General features: G+C 36.5%; 1 protein-coding gene across 1 annotated transcript in view; it reads left to right on the top strand.

Annotated features, from left to right (window-relative positions):
• LOC145683649 (solute carrier organic anion transporter family member 74D-like) overlaps positions 1-20,848 on the top strand; it is a 498,670-nt gene extending 477,822 nt beyond the window's left edge. The window contains exons 12-13 of the mRNA XM_081754989.1: positions 1,709-1,810; positions 16,850-20,848. Of these exons, the coding sequence (XP_081611115.1) occupies positions 1,709-1,810; positions 16,850-17,028 (281 nt within the window). The 3' untranslated portion in view covers positions 17,029-20,848. The remainder of the gene's footprint in view (positions 1-1,708; positions 1,811-16,849) is intronic.
• Positions 20,849-21,307: the final 459 nt, after the last annotated feature.

The following is a 21,307-nucleotide window of genomic DNA, read 5'->3' as shown; positions in this document are numbered from 1 at the left end:
CTTCGGATTCACAAGCCAGCACATCAACTATTTTAACCATAAGAGATGGTACAATATTGAGTAGAGTTGATTGATTTCTGGGAGGAGAGTCTTGAGATCATTATGGTGATTTGGATGTCATCTTAGATCTGTGCCTCATATAGCAAAGTTGCTTAAAACAGTCTCTAAACTCCAACGAATAAAAACATGTCAAACAAATGAAAACATAACAAACAGGGAAGATGTCTGAAATGTTCATTCCAATTATTGAGGCAGAAATGGTTCCTTCTGTACGAATAACAACAACGCTTATTGTTGTCTCCAACTTATTCACTAAATTTGAAAACATGTTATTTGAAATGAAATGAAATCTTTAAGTTTAACGTCCCACGATTATGCCGGTTAGGCTAAACGAGACGGTGATAATGAGAAATGAGTGAAATGATGGAATGAAGAAAGTGGGAGGAAACGGGAAAACCCCGAGAAAACCCACGAGCACGGTGTTTGTCCACCACAAAGTCCACACGGCGCGAGCTGGGATCGAACTACTGACCCTAAGCATCGGAGGTGAACGCTCTACCACTGAGCCACCGCATCCCCCTAACATGTTCTTTGCTGATGCTTTCCTTAGAAATTCGGTTTCACATTGTTGAGATGGAACTGTCACTCAGTACTTAGGAAAGAAAAATATCCCTGTGTTGTGTTTAACTTTCTTCTTTATTTCCGAATAATGCAACGTTAGGAAAGTGTAGATACGGTAATGAATGATTTGGTAATATACAAAAGTGCCAACTGGGTGGTATTTTACCAGCAGGATAATATTTTTGTCAGGCTCAACTATATACTTCAAGGTCTAAAATTAAATTATTGTTTATGTGTTTTGAGGATTAGCAGCAGGAGCTGGTAATTTTATTTTTCTTAGTTGACAACTCTCCCAGGCGGCAGAAGTCGTCACAATTCCTCACCCTTCCCATTATTCTACATTTCATTATTATGAGGCACTAGTGTCAATTACCGCCGGGTTAAAATAACAAAAATTAGTAATATGTTCCACTAGTCAGTATCTTTTTACTATAACTGAGACCCTCTCTGATATCGGTCATTTTCCATTATTTTTATATATCTCCCCTCCCGTTTGACCCAGTGTTTCTTACACGAAAAATGTTCCGGGGGGCACACTTAGTATTCCTGGGGGCACTGCTGGTGCTATTCCATTTCTTACCGTATTATAGACCTATTATTTTGGTCTCCTCCGGTGGGCTCTCTCACAGCTCCGAGGGCGCAAGTTCCCCCCTCCCCCCACACAAAGCATGTCTGGAAGAAACACTGCCCTTTCCCCTTAGTTGTGGGGCTAAATTTTGATTTAACAGTATCGGAAACGTCACTATTTATCTCAGCCACGCCGAAAACTATGGATTCGACACTAATATCAGTCATTTTCTATCATTTTCATATATCTTCCCCAAACCCACTCCATTAAGTTTTGCACTGTCAAAGTAAAGATTGAATTCCCGAACCTCATCTATGTTGAAAATTTGATCCAAAACGGTTGACTTGTTCAAGAGTTATTAACTCATAAACATAGTCACTTTCATATATAACTTGCTGAAGGATTAATATCTAATTGAGTTTAGTATCGAAAGAAATCAATCATATATGTACTATCTTCAAACATCTCTGAATTTTTAGTCTGTTTCAGATTTTAATATGCGATTTTTTTTTTTAACAGATTTATCGTGCCTTGTTTGGGGAATGACGTGTGGAGGAACTGGAAATTGCTGGTTATATAATGGACAAACTTTGAGATATTACTTAAATTTTGTGTCAGCAGGTAAGATATTTGATATTAGTTTTTCAATATCTGATCGAGACTGGTTGCGTAGACGCAATTCATCAAAGAAGGGTTTTTAGATTCCAAGTTAATTTCGTTTCAGGAATTTTGTATGCAGTCTTAACATAGTTGCCTTTTTATAATATTTTTTGCATATACCACTACGGCATATACCACTTTGCATATACCACTACGGCAGATACCCTTAAGGACTTATCCTAATTTAAGTTATGTGTGAAAGTTTGATCCTACATTTTTATTCCGAGTTACTTCTGGCTGCAGGTGTTTTGTTTTACCTTATCGAAGTTCGTATTTTGTTCAGTAGATGTCTCTAGAAGTATGGTACAGTGGCGACACTAGCGTATTATTGCTAAACTTGTTGTCCGATACTACTCGAAACTTACTTCGTTACGTGCTTGCGTTTTTCTTAAAACTGTGGAACGTTCAAACGAAAATGGCAGTGTAGAAACGTGTGACGATATGCAAGAAGTTTAAGACATATTTGATAGTTATTGAACTCCATATTACAAACGTGTTCAAATTATTAGACTCAACATTCAGTTTCTGAATATTTTACTGTTCTTACAATATTACGTGAGAAAACGCGTTCGAACTTAGTCCAAATTGCTACTTTATAACTCTATCCTAATTTCTAGTAGGTGTGGCACACGCTTTTCAATATCAATAAAACAAATGCGTATGTGACATTCAGATATAATTACTATACTGGTATATATTCACATTGGAAACAAAAAATGAAATAGAATATTTAAAAGAAAATGATCTCTCACACAAAGATTAATATTTCGTATGAAATCTCTTATTCATTATTAAGTCTTTTATTCTTTTGGTATGTTCTATATGAGTTTTGTACATTTTGACTTCAATTCAGCATCATGATACCACAAATCGTTGATGTTCTCGATCAATTGATGATTGGTTGTAATATGCTTCTTCTTTAGCTTTTCCTTCATGAAACGCCAGAGGTTTTCAAAAGGACTTACAAAAGTTTTCGACCACGGAAGAACACTTATTTCGTTGTCCTGGAAGAATTTTGTCAGAGCTTTGGCCCGGTGGTATGACACTATGTCATGCATAAAGGTGAAGTGTGCGTCATCAAAGCAAACTGGAAAGCAGTTCTTCTTGAAGAACTTGCAGGAATTCCTTTTGCATTATTGTTCCCTCTATTATCAGTCTCCCAGGCCCGAAGAAAGACATCACATCCCAGATCATGACTGAAGTACGATCCTTCATGGTTTTTGGGAGACATTCCAAATTTAATTCCTTCCCAGGTCGTACATATTGTCTACATTCATCAGACACGAAGATACATGATTCATCACTGAAACACACTATTGTCGAATCATCAGAAGTCCAACATTCTAGGCCTCGTGTTTATTCCAGACCCTTCTTTGCCATGATTGCAGAAATTTTTTACTATCTTTCTTGTCTTGAATGTTTTTATTCCCTCGGTACAAAGAATCCTTCGAATACTTTTAGGAGAAATGTCTGCACCATGCTCAGTCATTTTTATACTTGAATCTCTAGAAGGTGCGTTTCTTTTTCCCAGAGCCAATCTTTTTAGTTCTTTGATATCTCTTAGCGATAGCTTTGGTTTTTCCCCACACATCCCAACCGTATTTATTTGATTCGTTTGCTTCTTGCTCATTGCAACAAAGATTCTACTCACAGATTTTTGCCCTATGCCAATTCTACTAGCGATTTGCCGTTATGTATATCTTCTTTCTACCTGAAGTGTTTTGATAATTTCTACTTTACGCGGAGAAAGGTCTCTGGCTTTTCTCATTATGCAGCGATTTCAGGACTTCACAGAATAAAGGTTAACAGCTTCCTGGTCTACATTTTTTTGCAGAAAAACGTGCGAAAAAAGTCATATTTGGAACCTCTCATGGTCTATGTTAGTTGTCATTCGGGACTCAATTTCGAAAGTTATAGTCAATCAAAAATCTCCTTCTGGATTATCAGGAATTATTTCGGGCACTGGAAAATAGAAGAGAAACTATACGAATGAAATAAAATATATGCTGAAAACATGCTATATTAACCTTTTCATATACTATTCTATATGTCATAATAATGGCTTATTTTCATAATATAGGTACTATTTTCAGTTAATAGACGCAAATGCAATGTAAAAGTTAGTAATAATAGGAATCAGGGTTGGCTGTTTTAAACCAACTGGTTTTTTCAAAAAAAAAAAAAAAAAAAAAAAAAACTGGTTTAAACCAAAAAGATAAAAGAACGAAAAATGCTTTAAATCGTGTAAAGTTCATGGTGACGTTTCCACATATCAAACCATCTGCATTAGTTTTATCTCCTTTTCACTGTTTAATCAAGGTGTCCCATGTTCAATTATCGGTCGAACCACAACCCTTCTTTCATTTGTAAACCAACTAGTGGTTTGGATGTCACTGTAAAGCGAAAGTTTTCTTTATAACCTCGGTATTACATAACGATGTTAAGCCTATACATACGAAACGAAGCCAAATTGTATGTTTTTGCTTGCCTGAATGCTTGTTTTATAAAGAAGCAAAGGTTGCCTAAATGTATTGATAGACATTGGCAAAATTTATCGACTGCCTACGTAGCTTCCAACATTAGCTTGGATTGGACTTCGTTTTAATTTTATTGAATGATATCTACATACTAAATTTGGAATTTAATACATCAGTTTTAGCGTACTGATTATGATACGTTGACCTTAGATTTTACATGCAAAGCAATAACAGGATTAGCTTTGCATTTAAAGTAACAACATGATTTTTCCAATGGCTAACGCGGGAGTTCCCCGAGGTATATGTAATTCTGTATAATGGTTTCACTTGTGCAACTATCTATATTTTTGTCCTGAAATGGCTCTTGACAATTATATTAACAAGTATGTAAAGATCAGTACAACCTATTTTTATCAGGAGTCTTTTGTGAGTGAGTCGGCAGACTCATTGCATTTGTGGCGAGTTAGTCCTGGTTTCGAGTTCGAATGGAGGAAAATTTCTCTCGGATGTAAGCCGGGAAGCTGTTTGGATCCCGCTTTAAGCTTACAAGACCCCTTCCAGCATAACCCTGTTGTTGCTTAATAACAGCAAGACGAAACAAACTTATTTCTGTCCATATGTAATATAAATACATAGAGCAAATTAATTAAACCAACAAACCTGGTTTAAATAAAAAAAACACCGGTTTAAAAAAAACGTTTTTTTTTGGTTTTTTCAATAAAAACCATGGTTTTTGCCAACCCTGATACGAATACAAATAAAGTAGTAAAGATAATTTATAAATTACTCTGTAACCAGACCAAAGAACTGTTAACACTGCCTCATGTTGACTTTCATTGTGCCAGTTACTATGCATTTCGTCCTCAGTGTAATTTATAAATTACATTTACATTTTGCTACAAATTTGAAATGTTAAAATAACAAAATTATGCAGCGAATTCACTGTTACTATTACTACTTTTACCTACACTAACAACACTTAAAATTTCTTCTTCGTCACTGCTCATTGTTTGCAAAATGCACTCAACAATGCAGTTGTAAACACAATACTTCTTCAAAACGAGAGAAAAGAAAAGAAACTAATCAACAGCTCCCTCGTAGCGTTAATACTGAAAAAACACAGGACTATTATGGAAGTAATATATCCCCCCCCCCCCCCCGGTGTTAAATTAACAAACCAAAACATAAGACGGTTGAATTGTGTGTAAATATTTGCTCAGTCCACTTTTCTTTATCACGACGGAGTATTTTGGGTTAATCCAGACAAGAATGTACCGGTAAACAATATAATGACCGTAATAACTCGGTTTAATCCTGTTTTACATATTATCCAAGGTGACCAGGTTTTAGCTGGGACAGTCCCTTTTTTCCAACCGTTGTCCCGTTTTTTTTCTGATTCTCGAGCAGGACGCCTAAATGTCCCGTTTTTAAGTAAAAATGACCTAGGTGTCCCATAATTATTATTCAAAATATAAATCGTCAATGCAAATTCTCCCTTCCGAACCAACACTAGTTGCCAAGGTTCAGCCATGAACTTCTGAATTTTCAAATGGGCATTGACTGTTCGTGGATCACGTGAGAATTCAGTGGGAATTCTGAGTATTCAACTAGTTAAATGAATTGTTGGGTAGAACTTGTAATCGGGACCCATTATTTGTTGTGTGGTACACTCAAAGTTAGAAACGGTGTTTTATCACTCTTACTTGTGTATTTTGTAAATTGAGAACACTGCTGAGTCCCAAAATGCAATCTGGAAGTCAGATATCCTCCCCCCCCCCGTAGCCGATTCGTATGCGTCCTGTTTTCACAAGTGAAAATTCTGGTCACCTTGATATTATCTCCAAACGTAAATATACGCGTTAATCCGGGAAACGGTTAATACACAAAACCGTCACGATCAGTTTAAACAGGCCCATTTGAACTGTTGAACGCTTTGAATATCGCAACTGCTTACGACTTCAACCACAACACTTCAGACTGTAACTTGTTGATAGAAAACAACAATACCTGTCCATTACTAAAACACTGCTTTCAGAACTATCCCTCCCACCAGGCCCGTGCTGGGTCACTAACGAGGGCGGTGGACAAGTGTCTACCAAAAGGGCGCCCATACAAACGTGAATATATATATATATATATATATATATATATATATATATATATATATATATACCGTAACTTAATTAATATACTAAACATCGGGAGGTGATTCCTGACACCGGAGATAAATCGAAAAGTATGGAAAGTATAGACCAACCTGAGTGTAGAAATGCCTCTGAGCTATGACTACCCGAAAATTTTCGAGAAAATGCAACAGCAGCCATACTCGAGAACAAAATGTCGGAACGAAATCGTGCAAAAGGGAAAGTCCATTATTTTTAGTCGTAGATTCTATTAGTGTACAATCGGATGTAATGCAGTGGCGGTGCAAGAGTGACTCTCAAAGAAACTGGAGTATTCCTTCGACTATTTTATCAAACGTTGAATGAGGGCAATGAACAACAATCAAGTATACCTACAAGATTTCAACAATCAAAAGTAATAGTACATCGTTCAAATTAGAACACAGAATTCGAAAGAAAGAGAGATACACATGCGTGATTGAACTGTTTTGTCTCAGCACAGAATAAACTCTCGGAAAAAGAATTTAAATGAAAAGAAGACTTTAACGTATCACAATTACATCTTATGGACTAATGGTAACGGATGATAAATGAACGACTTTCTGTCCAAGTTACGAGTGTGTGAAAATGGAAAAAAATAACTTTGAACCAGATTAGGTTTATAACGACAATCAGGAAGCAAAGATCATGATGAACGAGAGATCAAGTGATCCCTGACATGATAACAGTGATTATCACAAATTACGTGAATATAGTTTGGACAAAAGTAAGCTGTACTAAAAGGTTTCCTCCTGGTAATACGTAATTCCGTGGAAGATTATAATTTCGAGCATAGAAGCAATGAAACTGGACGAAACACAACCTGTTGCGCGTGTTGCACAATTATACAAAGAAATACAGAACTTCCGATTTATTCTGTTTCGTACAAAGGAGGATAACTGTGAAACTCTCAGAAGTACCTTATACAGTATTTGGGCAATGCAGTATGTGTGCACGAAATAGCTGTGAAGAATAACAGTTCATAGCCTGATGTTGTCAACCGTTGATCGTATTGCAAAGATGACATTGGCGAAGCAAATTTTTCCGTGTGCGGTCAAACACACCTGAAATTTCGAAGGTGATTGCCGCAGCTATGTTAACTCGAGCAGCAAATTCTTCAGCTGTCGTGGCTAGTGTTGCATAAAAAAAGGCGTTTCATAACGCCCCAAATAAGAAATCAAGGGGCGTGAGATAGGGTGAAAGACGTGGTCATAACACAGGTCAATCTCTCCCAATCCAACTATCTGAGAATGTTTCATTTAAGTAGGTCTGCATATACCTGTCAAAATATGCAGGTGCACTGTCATGCTGGAATCACATATGCTGTCTTATGTTGAAGGGCACATGTTCTAACAATTTTGGGAGAACATTACGTAAAAATAAATTATACGTACTCCCACACAGGCAGGCCGGTAATAAATAAGACCCTACCACAAAATTATCCATCATACTGCACCGCGCGCTCACACTAAATCTCTCTGCTGATAGTTCACTAAAGTTGTGTGTGGATTTTTACGCCCTACACATGGCTACTGCTAGTTTCAGGATGGTCTGATAATTTTCAGTAGGCTGTCTTCAAATTCAACTGTTCACATGGTGCGATTTTCTCCGACTTCACGCATTGGAAATTGAAGAGACCCTAATGGCGGCAAGGCGAATATGGAGGCCTGGCAAAAATATAGGGAAAGTTACTCTCCTATGAGAGAGACGGTTACGATATAAACGCCCTGCCGCTGAAATATTTCCCCTTGCCTTTCCATAAATAAGGTACATATCTGCCAGCTCGTGGATAGGGTAATCTGCCATTTGCAGGCAAATATAGATTAACAAAATTAATTTTACTTAAACACCAACATCTACAGCAGGGGTGCCCACAAGGGGGGGCTATGACGCAAACTGCGTCATTGAAATATTTGGGGGGGTTAAAAATCTATATAAATATGTTTGAGAGGGTGTAAAAATTAATCGAAAAGATTTTTTTCATGGAAGAACACCTACGGATAGGCAATTAAGGGGGGGTGCGTCATGGACATGAAAGGGGATGGGCACCACTGTCTACAGTTTTACACGACCGTGAATACCTGAACACAACACTCTACCGTTGTACACAACACTTCCTATTCTGTTGCACAGCAATTCCATACGTAACATCAGAGCATCGGACTCTGTATATCACTCACAAGTTGCGTCAGATGCCTATTATAACACAGCCACGGTAATTTATGCCATTCCACATCAAAACTGCAATACAGCCTTCCGCGAAACACTCGCAAGCAGCACAGCAGGGACGATAATTCTGTAAGTGCTGCTACGTCTAAGCAAAAGTGCCACATTCTCTTTCCTCCGTGTAGGCATTTCATCCACCTCCAAAGTACATAGATTACGTCGAAAAAATATTTTCCACCATTTGTTGCATGTGTTTAGAAACACTTTTCTTCTAAAAAAAAAAAAAAGTTCCGCCAGTGACAAAATCAAAATGTAAGTGGGCTACACTAGGATACTATTTTGGTATATTCACAATAGGAATGTAGTTTTTCGTAGCACAGGATTAAGGGGCGTTTTCCCAACTGCAGGATAGGGGAAAAGCCCCTCGAAAGTATCCCTGGAAGAAGACTTACCTAACGGATAAATTAAGTATACTGTTCCAGCGCATTTCTTTGTATCATTATGCAACGTGTACATCTCATGTTTCGTTCATTTTTGTTGCTTCTGTGCACAGAAGTATCATATTCCACGGAATTACATATTACGAGCAGGCAATCAATCCTTTAATGCAGCTTACTTTTTCCCAATATGTATCTGGAGAATCCCTTGTACACTCGTTGATTACATATGATCTATGCATGTTATGTTTCTTTATATGCCGCCTGACTGTCCTATGCACAGTAATTTTAAACCTAATCTGTGTCAAAGTTATTTTTTCCATTTTCACACACTCGTAACTTGGACAGAAAGCCGTTCATTTATCATCTGTTATCAATAGCCTAGAAGATATAACTGTGATACGTTAAAGACTTCTTTTTCGTTTATATTATTCTCCCGAGAGTTTATTCTGTGCTGAGACGAAATAGGTTAATCACACATGTGTATCTCTCTTTCTTTCGAATTCTAAGTGTCTTTATTTGAACGATGCTGAAATCTTGTACTTGATTGTTGTTCATTGCCCTTATTCAACGTTTGATAAAATAGTCGAAAGAATACTGTAGTTTCTTTGGGAGGCACCCTTGCGTCGCCACTGCATTATATCCGAATGTACACTAATGGGATTTACGACTAAAAATAATGGACATTCTCTTTTACCCGACTTCGATACGATGTTTTATTGTTGAGTTATGGATGTTCTTACATTTTTCCGACAAATTTTCATGTGATCAAACCGCCAAAAGGAGGCCTTTTTACACCCAAGTTGGTATATACTTTTCGTTTTATATTCGTGTCAGGAGTCAACTCCTGAAGTTTATGTTAATTCAGTTACACCCTGTATATATACGGGCTCCATTTTATATACTAAAACGCAAAGTTTATTTAACAACATAAATAGCTAAACTGTGAAAACTTCTTTACTAGAGAAACGTTTTTTAGTTTTTGTAAGATTTTTTTTTTTTTTTTTTTGTCAAACAAAATGAAGCTAAATATACATACTAATAAATCAATATAACTATATTTTACAAATACAATAGGCATTGATTATTCCAATACTGCTCTAAAACACACAGGAATAATTACATAACAAGGGCACCTTACGTAAAAGGCGCACTGAACCCTTCACGGGTTCTTTACCAACAATATGCACTCATTGTACAGAACTATGCCACACAGAAAAATGAAACCGTTTATCTTTGATGTGGTTTCGCAAGGGCACCTTTGCAAAGGGTGCACTGTACCCTTCATGAGTTCTTTACCAAAAGTAACAATATGTATTCATGGTACAGAACTGTGCCATACAGAAGAATAAATGAAACCGTTTATCTTTGATGTTTTCGCAAAGGCGTCTTATGTAAAGATCGCACTATACTTATCATGATCAATAATAACACATACGTAAAGGGCGCCCAGGTTCTTTATCAATAATAACTCGAAGGGCGCACCGGGACATGTCCCGGTGTCCCGGTGGGCCAGCACGGGCCTGCCTCCCACTAATGCTATCTGCTCTTCGACGGTGATATCACCACTTCAACTGTAGAGTAAAGAAATGAAGGTGCTTTAATCATTAAATTACATGTTCTAGAACTCGGAAATTAGGACCGCAATATCAACTTTGTATTTTTCGAGCGTGAGTCTAATAATTTGAACATGTCTATATATATAATTAGTTAGCACAAAATATTGTTTGCGGACTCATATTTCGTTGTAGAAAAAAAACTAACGGTTTATTTTAAGGCCTAAAGTAACTCTGAATAAAAAAGGAAAACAATGTTTTATTTTTCCATACTGATAAAGATTTATGAACTAATAATTTAAATATGTACCACTCCACATTGTAACAATTAAAACAAGCAATACAAAATATGGCTATTTTAAATAGACATAGTTAAACCAATTTGGTTCTTAAGACGTTACATAATTCTGTACCCAGTTTTGTCCAAATTGACATAACAGCAAAACGTATAATTATACTTACAACCAGATATTACCAACTTGCTGCTCTATGAGGTAAAAGCAGGTATTTGTGATCACAAAAATGACAGAGAGAATGGGTAGAACAAAAATGAGAAGGGAACAAGGTAGATGGAATTGAATAGGATAAGTAGTAAGTAGGGATGAAGGTCGGAGACAGGTTCTAGAACTTTTGATATTTTGACTTCAAAATTGATATTATTCGATTCTACACGTCTTACGTAGTCTAAATACTAAATTGCAACTTGCGCAAATGAAGGGATCCAAGGTTATGGGGGGTCTAAATTTTGTTAACCCTTTGGGGATCCCATGGTACAATTTGTACCATACGGGGTGTTTCATGGTACATTGCGTTATAACTCTCCTATTTCAGCTTTTTCGTTCGTTTTGTTGTTGTTGTTGTTTTCCAAGTCCAGAGGCATTGTAGAAGACATTACGTATGGTTTCACACCTTCCTGCGTCGAGACATAGGAGGTGATGACGTCATAAGTCTAAAATTTATATTTTCGTGTAACTTTTTTGGGGGAGGTTATGTAAAGTATTTTTGGCGGGCTTATTTTTGCACGTAGAAGATTGCAATTTTGCACAAACATGCAGTCCACCGAATAGTAATTACCAGATTTTTTTCAGATTTCTGCGTTAAAACAGGGGGGATCCAGAGGGTCAAAAAGTTGAAAAAGGGATATTTTTACCAAAAAATCCCTTTCTTCGCGATTTTCGCGCCTTAGATACATGATGCAGACAAGTGAGTCATAACGTCTGAAAGGCAGTTCCATTCTGAAGAGAAGGACGGTCGAATTATTATCCTAGGGTAATTAGGGAAGTGTCAGGGAACTTTTATCAAAATATACTTCTGTATAGGGGAATTTTGGACATTTTCGGTATTATTTTTTGCGGGCTTATTTGTGCATGTAGAAGATTGAAATTGTGCACAAACATTCAGTCCACCGAGTAGTATTTACCAGATTTTTTTTCAGATTTCTGCGTTAAAACAGCGGGGTACAGAGGGGCTAAAAGTTGAAAAAGGGAAATTTTTACCAAAAAATCACTTTCACGGGCTTTTCCCGCCTTAGATACGTGATGGAGACACGTGAGTCATACCGCCTGAAAGGCAGTTCTATTCTGAAGAGGATGATTGGCGGATTATAGTCCTAGGGTAAATAGAGATGTCTCAGGAAATATTTTACCTGAGATCATGGTGTTTTAGGGTAATTTGGGGCATGGTGGGAATTCCTGATAAAATTTCTCCCGCCCTTGGTATTCAAGATAGAAACTTGAAATTTGGCACACACATTCAGTATACCAAGTACTATATATCAGATTTTTTTTACATGGCTACGTTCACACAGGGCCGCTCCAGGGGAGGCCAAAGTGCGAGAAAAAATTTCCCTCCGAAATTTTCCCTTTGACATCATTTTCCCGTTCCTGGTATATGGTATGAGCATGCAAGTGGTACCATTTGAAAGCCAGCTCCATTCTGAAAAGAATGAGGTATGAACCATGATCCTAGGATAAATAGTGACGATGCAGTAGCTGATTGACTGAAAGTCTAAAAAAATAGCCCAAAAAACCGGGTACTGGAAAGGGTTAAAAATAGCGCGGTGGCTCAGTGGCAGAGCGTTCACCTCCGGTGCTTATAGTCCCTGGTTCGATCCCAGCTCGCGCCAAAACACCGTGCTCGTGGGCTCTTCCGTTTCGTCCCACTTTCTTCATTCCACCATTTCAGTCATTTCTCATCATCACCGTCTCCTTTAGTCTAACCGGCATCATCGTGGGAAGTCAAACTTAATGATTTTATTTCACTTTTTCCGTCTATGACCGGCATGAATCCACAAAGTAATATACCATCAAAACCATAACCATAAAAGCAACTTTATTCTCAATACCACTGCTTTTAATTTTTTAATAATTTCTTTTCGTCGCATATTCTTTCTAGTGTTCTCTCAAGATTTTTAAATTGTCAAATGTTTGGTACCTCATCTTACATGACAAAATATGTTTAGCATTTAATCACTAGGTATTGTAGCATGGAAAGTACTCGATCATTTATGTTACGATATAAAAGACAAATATTCTGCTAAGTTTAAGTGATAATGAGCTCAGAGTCCTTTATAACATACAATAAATATGGGCCGTTTTGTAGAAACTATTTACGTCATATTAGTTGTTACATTGAAGTAATGCTTTGATATACGCATATAAAGTTAAAGACTTTCCTAAAATCATGTTTAATGCTGATGCTAGGTAGAAATTCTTTAGTAAACAATATAGTTTATAGGAAGTTAGCGGACGACCAGAAATATGTAGAAAGTCTAAGATATAGATACTCAAGGTATTAGAGAAGGGATACTGCGTTAAACTTACACTTTAAAATAATATGAAATTAGTAAGACCATAGAATATTTTCTTACTTTGCTAATTATTTCTGTAATGCGTCCCCTTACCTTTTCAGATCCACTTTTATCCCTGAAAAAAATGGCCGATATTAGTGAAATGGAATGCAATCTTTAAGTTTTACGTCCCACGGTTATGCCGGCCCGACTAAAGGGGACGGTGATGATGAGAAATGAATGAAATGGTGGAATGAAGAAAGTGGGAGAACCCCGAGAAAACCTACGAGCACGATGTTTGTTCACCATAAAGTCCACACGGCGCGAGTTGGGATCGAACCAGGGACCCCAAGCACCAGAGGTGAACGCTCTACCACTGAGCCACCGAGCTTCTCCTTAACCCTAGATTTCTGAAGTTTTACAGAAACCATCAGTGGACCCTTTAGTTTTTATCTGAATTTTTTCGGATCTCTTCGTCAACGTAGAAAGGGGGTTCAGAGGAGCTTGCTAAAGGGTAAAAAAAAAAAAAAAAAAAAGGATATTTCTTGAAAAAAATCCAACTTTCGCAATTATTGCTCCGCTCGGGTACTTGATAGGGACATCTGAGTGGCACTTTTTGAAAGCCTACTCAGTTCTGAATAAAACGATGCATAAATCATCATTCTACGATAATTAGGGACGTGTCAGGGATTTTTACATAATATCCTTTTTGTTACTACTGTAATTTGGAGCGCTTGGCGCGCTTTTCCCACATGGGAAAATATTTTCCCCACCCTTAGTATTGAAGATAGGACATTTCTACTTGTCACAAGTAATTAGTACAATAAGTACTACTTTTGCAAGTGACTTCCAGATATGTATGATTATCCAGGGCTGCGCCAGAGGGCTCCAAAATGGGAAAAAGATATTTTTCACAAAAATCCCTATTTTCCTCAATGTTCCCTTTTTAGGGATTTCCGAGGGACATGTGAATAGTAATGTCAGAAAGCTTACTCTATTCTAAAGAGAACGACGTATGAATCATCATCCCAGAATAATCAGGGACGTGTCAGGGAATTTTTAAAGTTTCTGTAGAATCTTTGGCAAATTCAAGAAGGATAAGATAGAAGAAGGAAATAATTTTGTCGCCCCTAGTGTTCAAGATAGGAGATTGGTACTTGTCACAAGTAATTAGCATCACAAGTACTATTTTACCAAGTGATACCCACATCTGTATGTTTACGCAGGGCCGTGCCAGAGGGTCTCCAAATGGGGGAAAAAGTTTTTTTTTCACAAAATATCCCTATTTTCCTCAACTTTTCCCTCCTTAGGGACGCCTTAGGGACATGTGAGTGGCACTGTCTGAAATCCTACTCTATTCTGAAGAGCGGCGTATGAATTGTGATCATAAGATAATTAGGGAAGTGTCAGGAATTATTTAATTTTGTAGGGTGTATTTTAGGGAAATTTTTGACGTATTTTGATGCTCTCCCAACATGGGTAAAAATTTTTCCCGCCCTTATTATTGAAGACAGGAAATTGTAATTTGTCACACTAATTAGTACACTACGTAGTATTTTTTAAGATTTTTTCAGGTTTGTGCACAGAACCAGGGGGGCCCAGGGGGCCCCAAAATTTGAAGAAGGTTTTTTTGTCAAAAATTCCTGATTTCCCTTCAAAAAATTCCATCAGGTATATGATAGGGACATGTGAGTGGTACTGTGTGAAAACCTACTTTATTTTGAACAAAACGACGTATGAACTATAATCTTACGATAATTAGGGATGACTTTTTCGACTGAAAGTCAACAAAAACACCTTAAAAAACATATCTTAGAAGGGTGAACTGGCCTTTTCCCATATAAACTGCTACTAATTCACTAAAGTGTCAGTAAACACGAAAGTTGGTGTGACATGTACTCCAACATACAAAACGACATTTAAAACAACTCTGCATAGGACTCACGGAGATTTGAAAATTTACAGAGGGAACATGCGACGTAAATCCGTGTCTATCCCAACTAAAATGAACCGCCTGGAAGACCTACACATACATAATTTCATATACGGGGTGGGGCAAATAAAAGTGGCCGGACGAGTGAATACGATTGGACGTGAATGTATGCATGGAACCACACCATGTGACGCGCACTACCGGTTTAGATCTTAGTGTGGGCTGTGTCAGTGTGAGTTGAGAAGTGCACAGGTGAAGATGGTACTCACAGTGCAGCAGAGCATGTTCGTTGTGGAAGGTTACGTGAAAACAAATTCGTGGAAAGAGTGTGGTCAGTTGTATGCTCATAAATTTGATGGTGTCAAAGTACCAGCAAAGAGTGTAATGCAACAATTAGTCACAAAATGGTGTCAGACAATATCTGTTTTGAACAAGGCAGAAAACATTGCGAATCGTGTCTGAACACCTGAAATTATGGTAATTTTCATTCATGTGGTTATTCAAGAGATGAATGGTGGTTATTTTCAACATCTGCTATAAGCAGATTAGTGAACTATTTCCTTTCCTTTGCTGTGTTTCTTTGTACCCTGGCACTCTGTTCTCCGCGCCACTTTTATTTGCCACACCCTGTATATATAACCGAGTAGAATAAAATGACACGTTTTCGCGTAAATAAGTATCCATAGTCTTCAAGAAGATCAACAAAGAAGTATTTTCTATACTAAAGGATTTTTCATTTTTGGTCAATAAAATCCGGTTTGAAAGAGAAATGAAATCATTTAGTATAATGTCCCACTATTATGGCCTTTAATTTAAGGGGGACGATGATTAAGGCAAACTAATGATGATGAAAGAATTGGTGGAATGAGAAAGTGGGAGGAAACGGAAGTACCCCGAGAAAACCTATGAACACGATGTTGTCCGGGGATGGAAGCAGGGACCCCAAGCACCAGAGGAAAGAAAGCACTCTACCACTGAGCTTCCACGTTCCTCCAAAATCAGGTTTAAAAGCACTTCACCTGTTACAAAACTGGTTATAAAATATAAGCACCATGAACCCTTTCGTTGTGACCATAGGCGCCCGAAAGGTGGGGCCCGGTTCCCCCTGGCTCACGAAAATGTATTAGATTTCTTCAGATTTTTTAAATACAAATTTCAAAAAATACCAAATGTAATATAGCAACCAGGGAGATGAGCCCCCACCTAGAAAATTTTCTTCGGAAGATGATAAAATATAGCAGAAATGGGCAAACTACTACCTGCGAACCAGAGCCGCCTTCCCCGTAAGCTCTACTCAGCCCATGAAATGATAATTACATTTACATCACTCCTAAAAAGTAATTAATGATATACTTACTTAGAACACTTACTAGTTCTTCAACAGTAATTCTGCATATACACTAATTCATTTAATGTTTCTGTTGTTGTGTATAGCTCTCAAAATTAATTTTATTCTAATTCACGATCCTGCACTGTTTCAGGTTTCCTTTTCATTGGCATGGTATTGGATATTTTTGTTTGGAAACATGTGAAAGGTCTCCAAATCTATGACGACCCTGAAGACACAAAAAAGATGGATAGAAATCATGATAGTACAGAGCCTGAAACAGATATTCCACTTAGCACAGTACCTGAAGATAAAACTACAGGTGTTATGTGAAAATGAAAAGTTAATATGTCGTTGTGTATATACAGTGAAACTTGTGAAGATTGTCCCATTTTATCTTTATATGGAGCTCTCCACCATACGAGTTGATATTTTACAGAATAAAGTAAGAAACTAAGCAGTAACTTTAAACATCAGCTTTACATGAATTTCCGTTCAGTCAAACAGATGTTCTAACAATATTCTACAGTTGAAGAACACAAAGTTTATGTGAAAATGATACAATCGTTGTCCGGGGAAAGCAATACAACCACCTGCTGTTTTTTTTCATCTTATCGCATTCAAAGTAGTTCCTCCTCCTACTTTTGCACACCTATTTCAGTGATCTTTTCTTTTCTCGAAATAGGTCTGGAACCTCTTTTGGGAAAGCGTAATGACAGCAACCGTCGCGTTTCACAACATATCCTTTCAGGTGTACAAGCGCGTTCATTTTTTACTTTTTTACTTTCGGAAACAGCGTAGAGTTGCACTAGACTATATCCGGAGTGTAGGTAGTTTGATGAACCATCAAAATATTGTGCTATCCAAATAACATAATCACATGAACCGCATGAATGGGTGCGTTATACTCGTGTAATTGACCAGTCTCTAGGTACCATAAATCTGGTCCTTTTCGACGAACAGCGTCATATCCTTGTGTACGGGCGACTTGTAAATTCATGCAAGAAGTCACCTACAGAATAATTGATAGCAGTACATAAATCAATATGAGTAAGGGTATTCACTGTAAATTTACACAGGCCTCCAAATTTAAGTGTCTGTGACAAACTTCACAGGTTTTTTCTGTATAATTACTGCCTTCGCTATCAACAAGCAGATAGGCCTACTTAAGACGAAACGTTTCAATTACAAATAAAGGTGTTTTTAAAGCGAATACTTTTTAACAGTATACAATGTAAATAGTATCAAGAGATAAAAAAAAAAGTCAAGGTTTTCCAGTAAGTTGAATTCCATATATAGGTTAATTATAGCGTTCAGAGCACAAAGGAATCAAATCCAGTTACAAATATTTTGAGGGAAAGAGTCACACAATTGTTAACTCTTTAGTGAGCAAGCACTGATAGCATTGCCATTAAATTATTTAGTTTGCTTTTATGGTTGAACCATATCTTCGTGATCATAATTTCGTAAGTTTTAAACTATTTCTATACTTTGGTTACAAAATACAAGATGTTTATTACAAAGCAATCTTGCTATAAAATAGGTCTTATGTGTTGCTACTGAGCAGCATTGCCCTATTATCGTAAAATATCATAAGAATACTCTCAGTAATTAGCAACACTTTCGTTTAAATATTTTGCTACAGACCAAGAAATCACAAAGAAAATAATAATAATAAAAACTTTCGCGGAACGTAGGAGATGAAGCTTCTACAATACTAAATTTGACGGAGATTAGAAGTATCTAAAGAATCGACCCGCAAATCATGTATATAATTATTCTATGAAAGCAATAATGACAATTAAATGATCACTGAAATTATAATTCATGTAGATAACGCGGTAGAATGCGATGTTGCTTGAGAGCAACATTGCCCAATAAAGGGTTAAGTACAGAACATGGAAAAGTTAAAACTTAGTTTGCCTTATAAAACTCATTTACGGATCATTTAAGCTCTGAAAGGAGCTTAGAGAGAGACATCAACCCTCTAATGAACGGGTTACAATAACTCGCACGAAAGGAGACACGAGTCATATTTTGTCAATTATTCTTACATGTGAAACCAGTGGCGGATCCAGGGGGGCGATCGCCGCCCCAGAAGAGGAAACTTTCTTATTTTATATATATATAAATAAAACCCATCCCAAAGTTTGGATCCCTTAAAAGTAGCAGTATGACAAACCAACGACCCTCCCCAGAAGTCGGTGCTGGATACGCCCCTGTGTGAAAATTTCTTTTCTCTTTCTATTTAAGTTAAGGATAAGTGAGCTTTACTTTAAAATATTAAGATTAGGAATTATACAGTATTTTTGGTTATTGGCATCTATGGCCATTTAGCCCGTATTTTAAAATATTAAAACATTCATTTCTCAAATTGTAACGTTTTAGTTTACATTGTCAGATGGTTGTAAAATATCGGAAATCTTTTACGTTGGTACAAATTTATAATGATAAGAACAAAACGCAATAATTATTATAAAAGTTGCTACAAATTTATAATGATAAGAACAAAACGCAATAATTATTATAAAAGTTGCTACAAATTTATAATGATAAGAACAAAATGCAATAATTATTATAAAAGTTGCTACAAATTTATAATGATAAGAACAAAACGCAATAATTATTATAAAAGTTGCTACAAATTTATAATGATAAGAACAAAATGCAATAATTATTATAAAAGTTGCTACAAATTTATAATGATAAGAACAAAACGCAATAATTATTATAACCTACATTGAACTTGAAACTTTTATTGTCTTCCCATTTTATTCGATATGAAATTTTTGATAGCGCATTTTTTATATAGCTTTACAGTATGTTTCGTACATAGGTACACTGAGAAAAATCCGTTATCCGGACAACGGTATATTGTACAAATATACGTAATACATAGGTTTTCTACAGAAATACTATATATATGCTACATATATACTGCTTATTCCCGCTTAGATGTTTGATTATGTAGCTGCAAGATGGCTGACATCTTACAGTCTTCCGTATACATATTACATACGTATACACAGCTTTATGTGATATACGTCCGTCTGTATATTACATCCTTGCAGCCTGTTTACAGTGTTACGGAAAGTACGTATAGATTTCACACTTATATGGACAGTATTATAAAACGTACCTTTTCAGTTACACGTTTCCTGCAGGATTTTATATAAAGTGCCACTTAAGTCCAAAAACTACAGGAGTTATGCATATAACCGACGTTTTTACGTACACTTCATACGATTTTTTCCTTTGTGGAATTTTGCAAGAGACACAAAAATATCTACTTTGGTCATTGATTCTCTTGATTAAGCGAATTCAGCACTTAATGACACCACTGCGACAAGTGTTTCTAGCTGTACACTTTCAGTTGGATGCTGTTCTAATTCATCACTCGTGTCATATTCGCTATCTAGTGTAAAATTTGATTGAAGGTCCGAGTCAAAAAGTTAGCCAACTTTACGAAGATGTTTCTTCAACTCACGTTGATTTCCATCATCTACCACTACGGCCTTTTCATCTTTACTCAGGTTAGGAACCCATTTTGCAAGTTTCTTTATTCAGTTTAATTGATTTTGAGTTTAGCGAAGCTATATGAGAGGTGGACCTACTGATTAACGTGGAATCGGAACCACATAATCTCCCGCAGGGAATCAAACAAATTTCTCTATTTTTATACACAGGAAATATCTATTAATATTCTACGAAAAATGCAGACGAGATTATATCAGTAACCACATAGAAAGCCAAGAAGATAACGCAGCGGATAATTTCAATCTCACAGACTGAAACCAAATTAAACATTTCTTTGTGTATTGACTAAGTACTGTGTATACATCATCCCAAAGGTACAGAAACCCCAGTTGCTTCAGATGAAAAAATAATTTTAAAAAAAATCCCCTTGAGGGTGGCTCTGATACAGCCTGCCATTCTATTCTAGGGTTAAAGTTGATATATATGCCCAAAATAGCATAAAAAGAATTGATTTCTTTGTGCACTAAACACAGTGATCCTAAAGTAATAAGTAGGAATGTAATCTAAGACGTAAAGGATACGTATTTTGTAGTGAGTTTGTGTTAAAACTTAAATATTTTTGTATTTGATGTTTCAAAGGTACCTACCTCAAAACATTTAAGGCTAGAAATAAAGATTTAGAATAATTTTAAGTCATTTTCATTTCTCAACCAGCGTTCAATTTCCATCAAGTTAGTGTAAGAAAAAAATAAACATATTGATTACCATTCACAAGGCATCGCAAATGATTGAGGCAAAATATTTAAATTCTATAAAAGTAAGTTTTAAGTCTCTAAAAATCTTTCGAAATAAATAAAATGTTAAGTTAGGTCAGTGGCGGCTAATGTTTTTGTTGTAGCGTTCCGCAACAACCAAAGTGTTTCAAGAAAAATATTATTAACACTAATAGGCGATTTTAGATTTTGGAAACAATATTAATGCAATAAGAAATCAAATTCATAACTACAGAAGCAAGGGGATAGAATCTACAAAGAGAAAATAAAAAAAAGGGAAGAGTGGCATTGCAGAATGTAACAGAGAAGCAAAAACAGTGTGTGATGTCATATTTGTGAAGCTAAAACCCGTTTTAGTTCGC

Source organism: Thermobia domestica, chromosome 4 (assembly GCF_964235325.1).
Source record: "Thermobia domestica chromosome 4, izTheDome1.hap1.1, whole genome shotgun sequence".
Taxonomy (NCBI): domain Eukaryota; kingdom Metazoa; phylum Arthropoda; class Insecta; order Zygentoma; family Lepismatidae; genus Thermobia; species Thermobia domestica.
The sequence above is the reverse complement of the archived record's forward strand: the minus strand, read 5'-3'. Positions and strand labels throughout refer to the sequence as shown.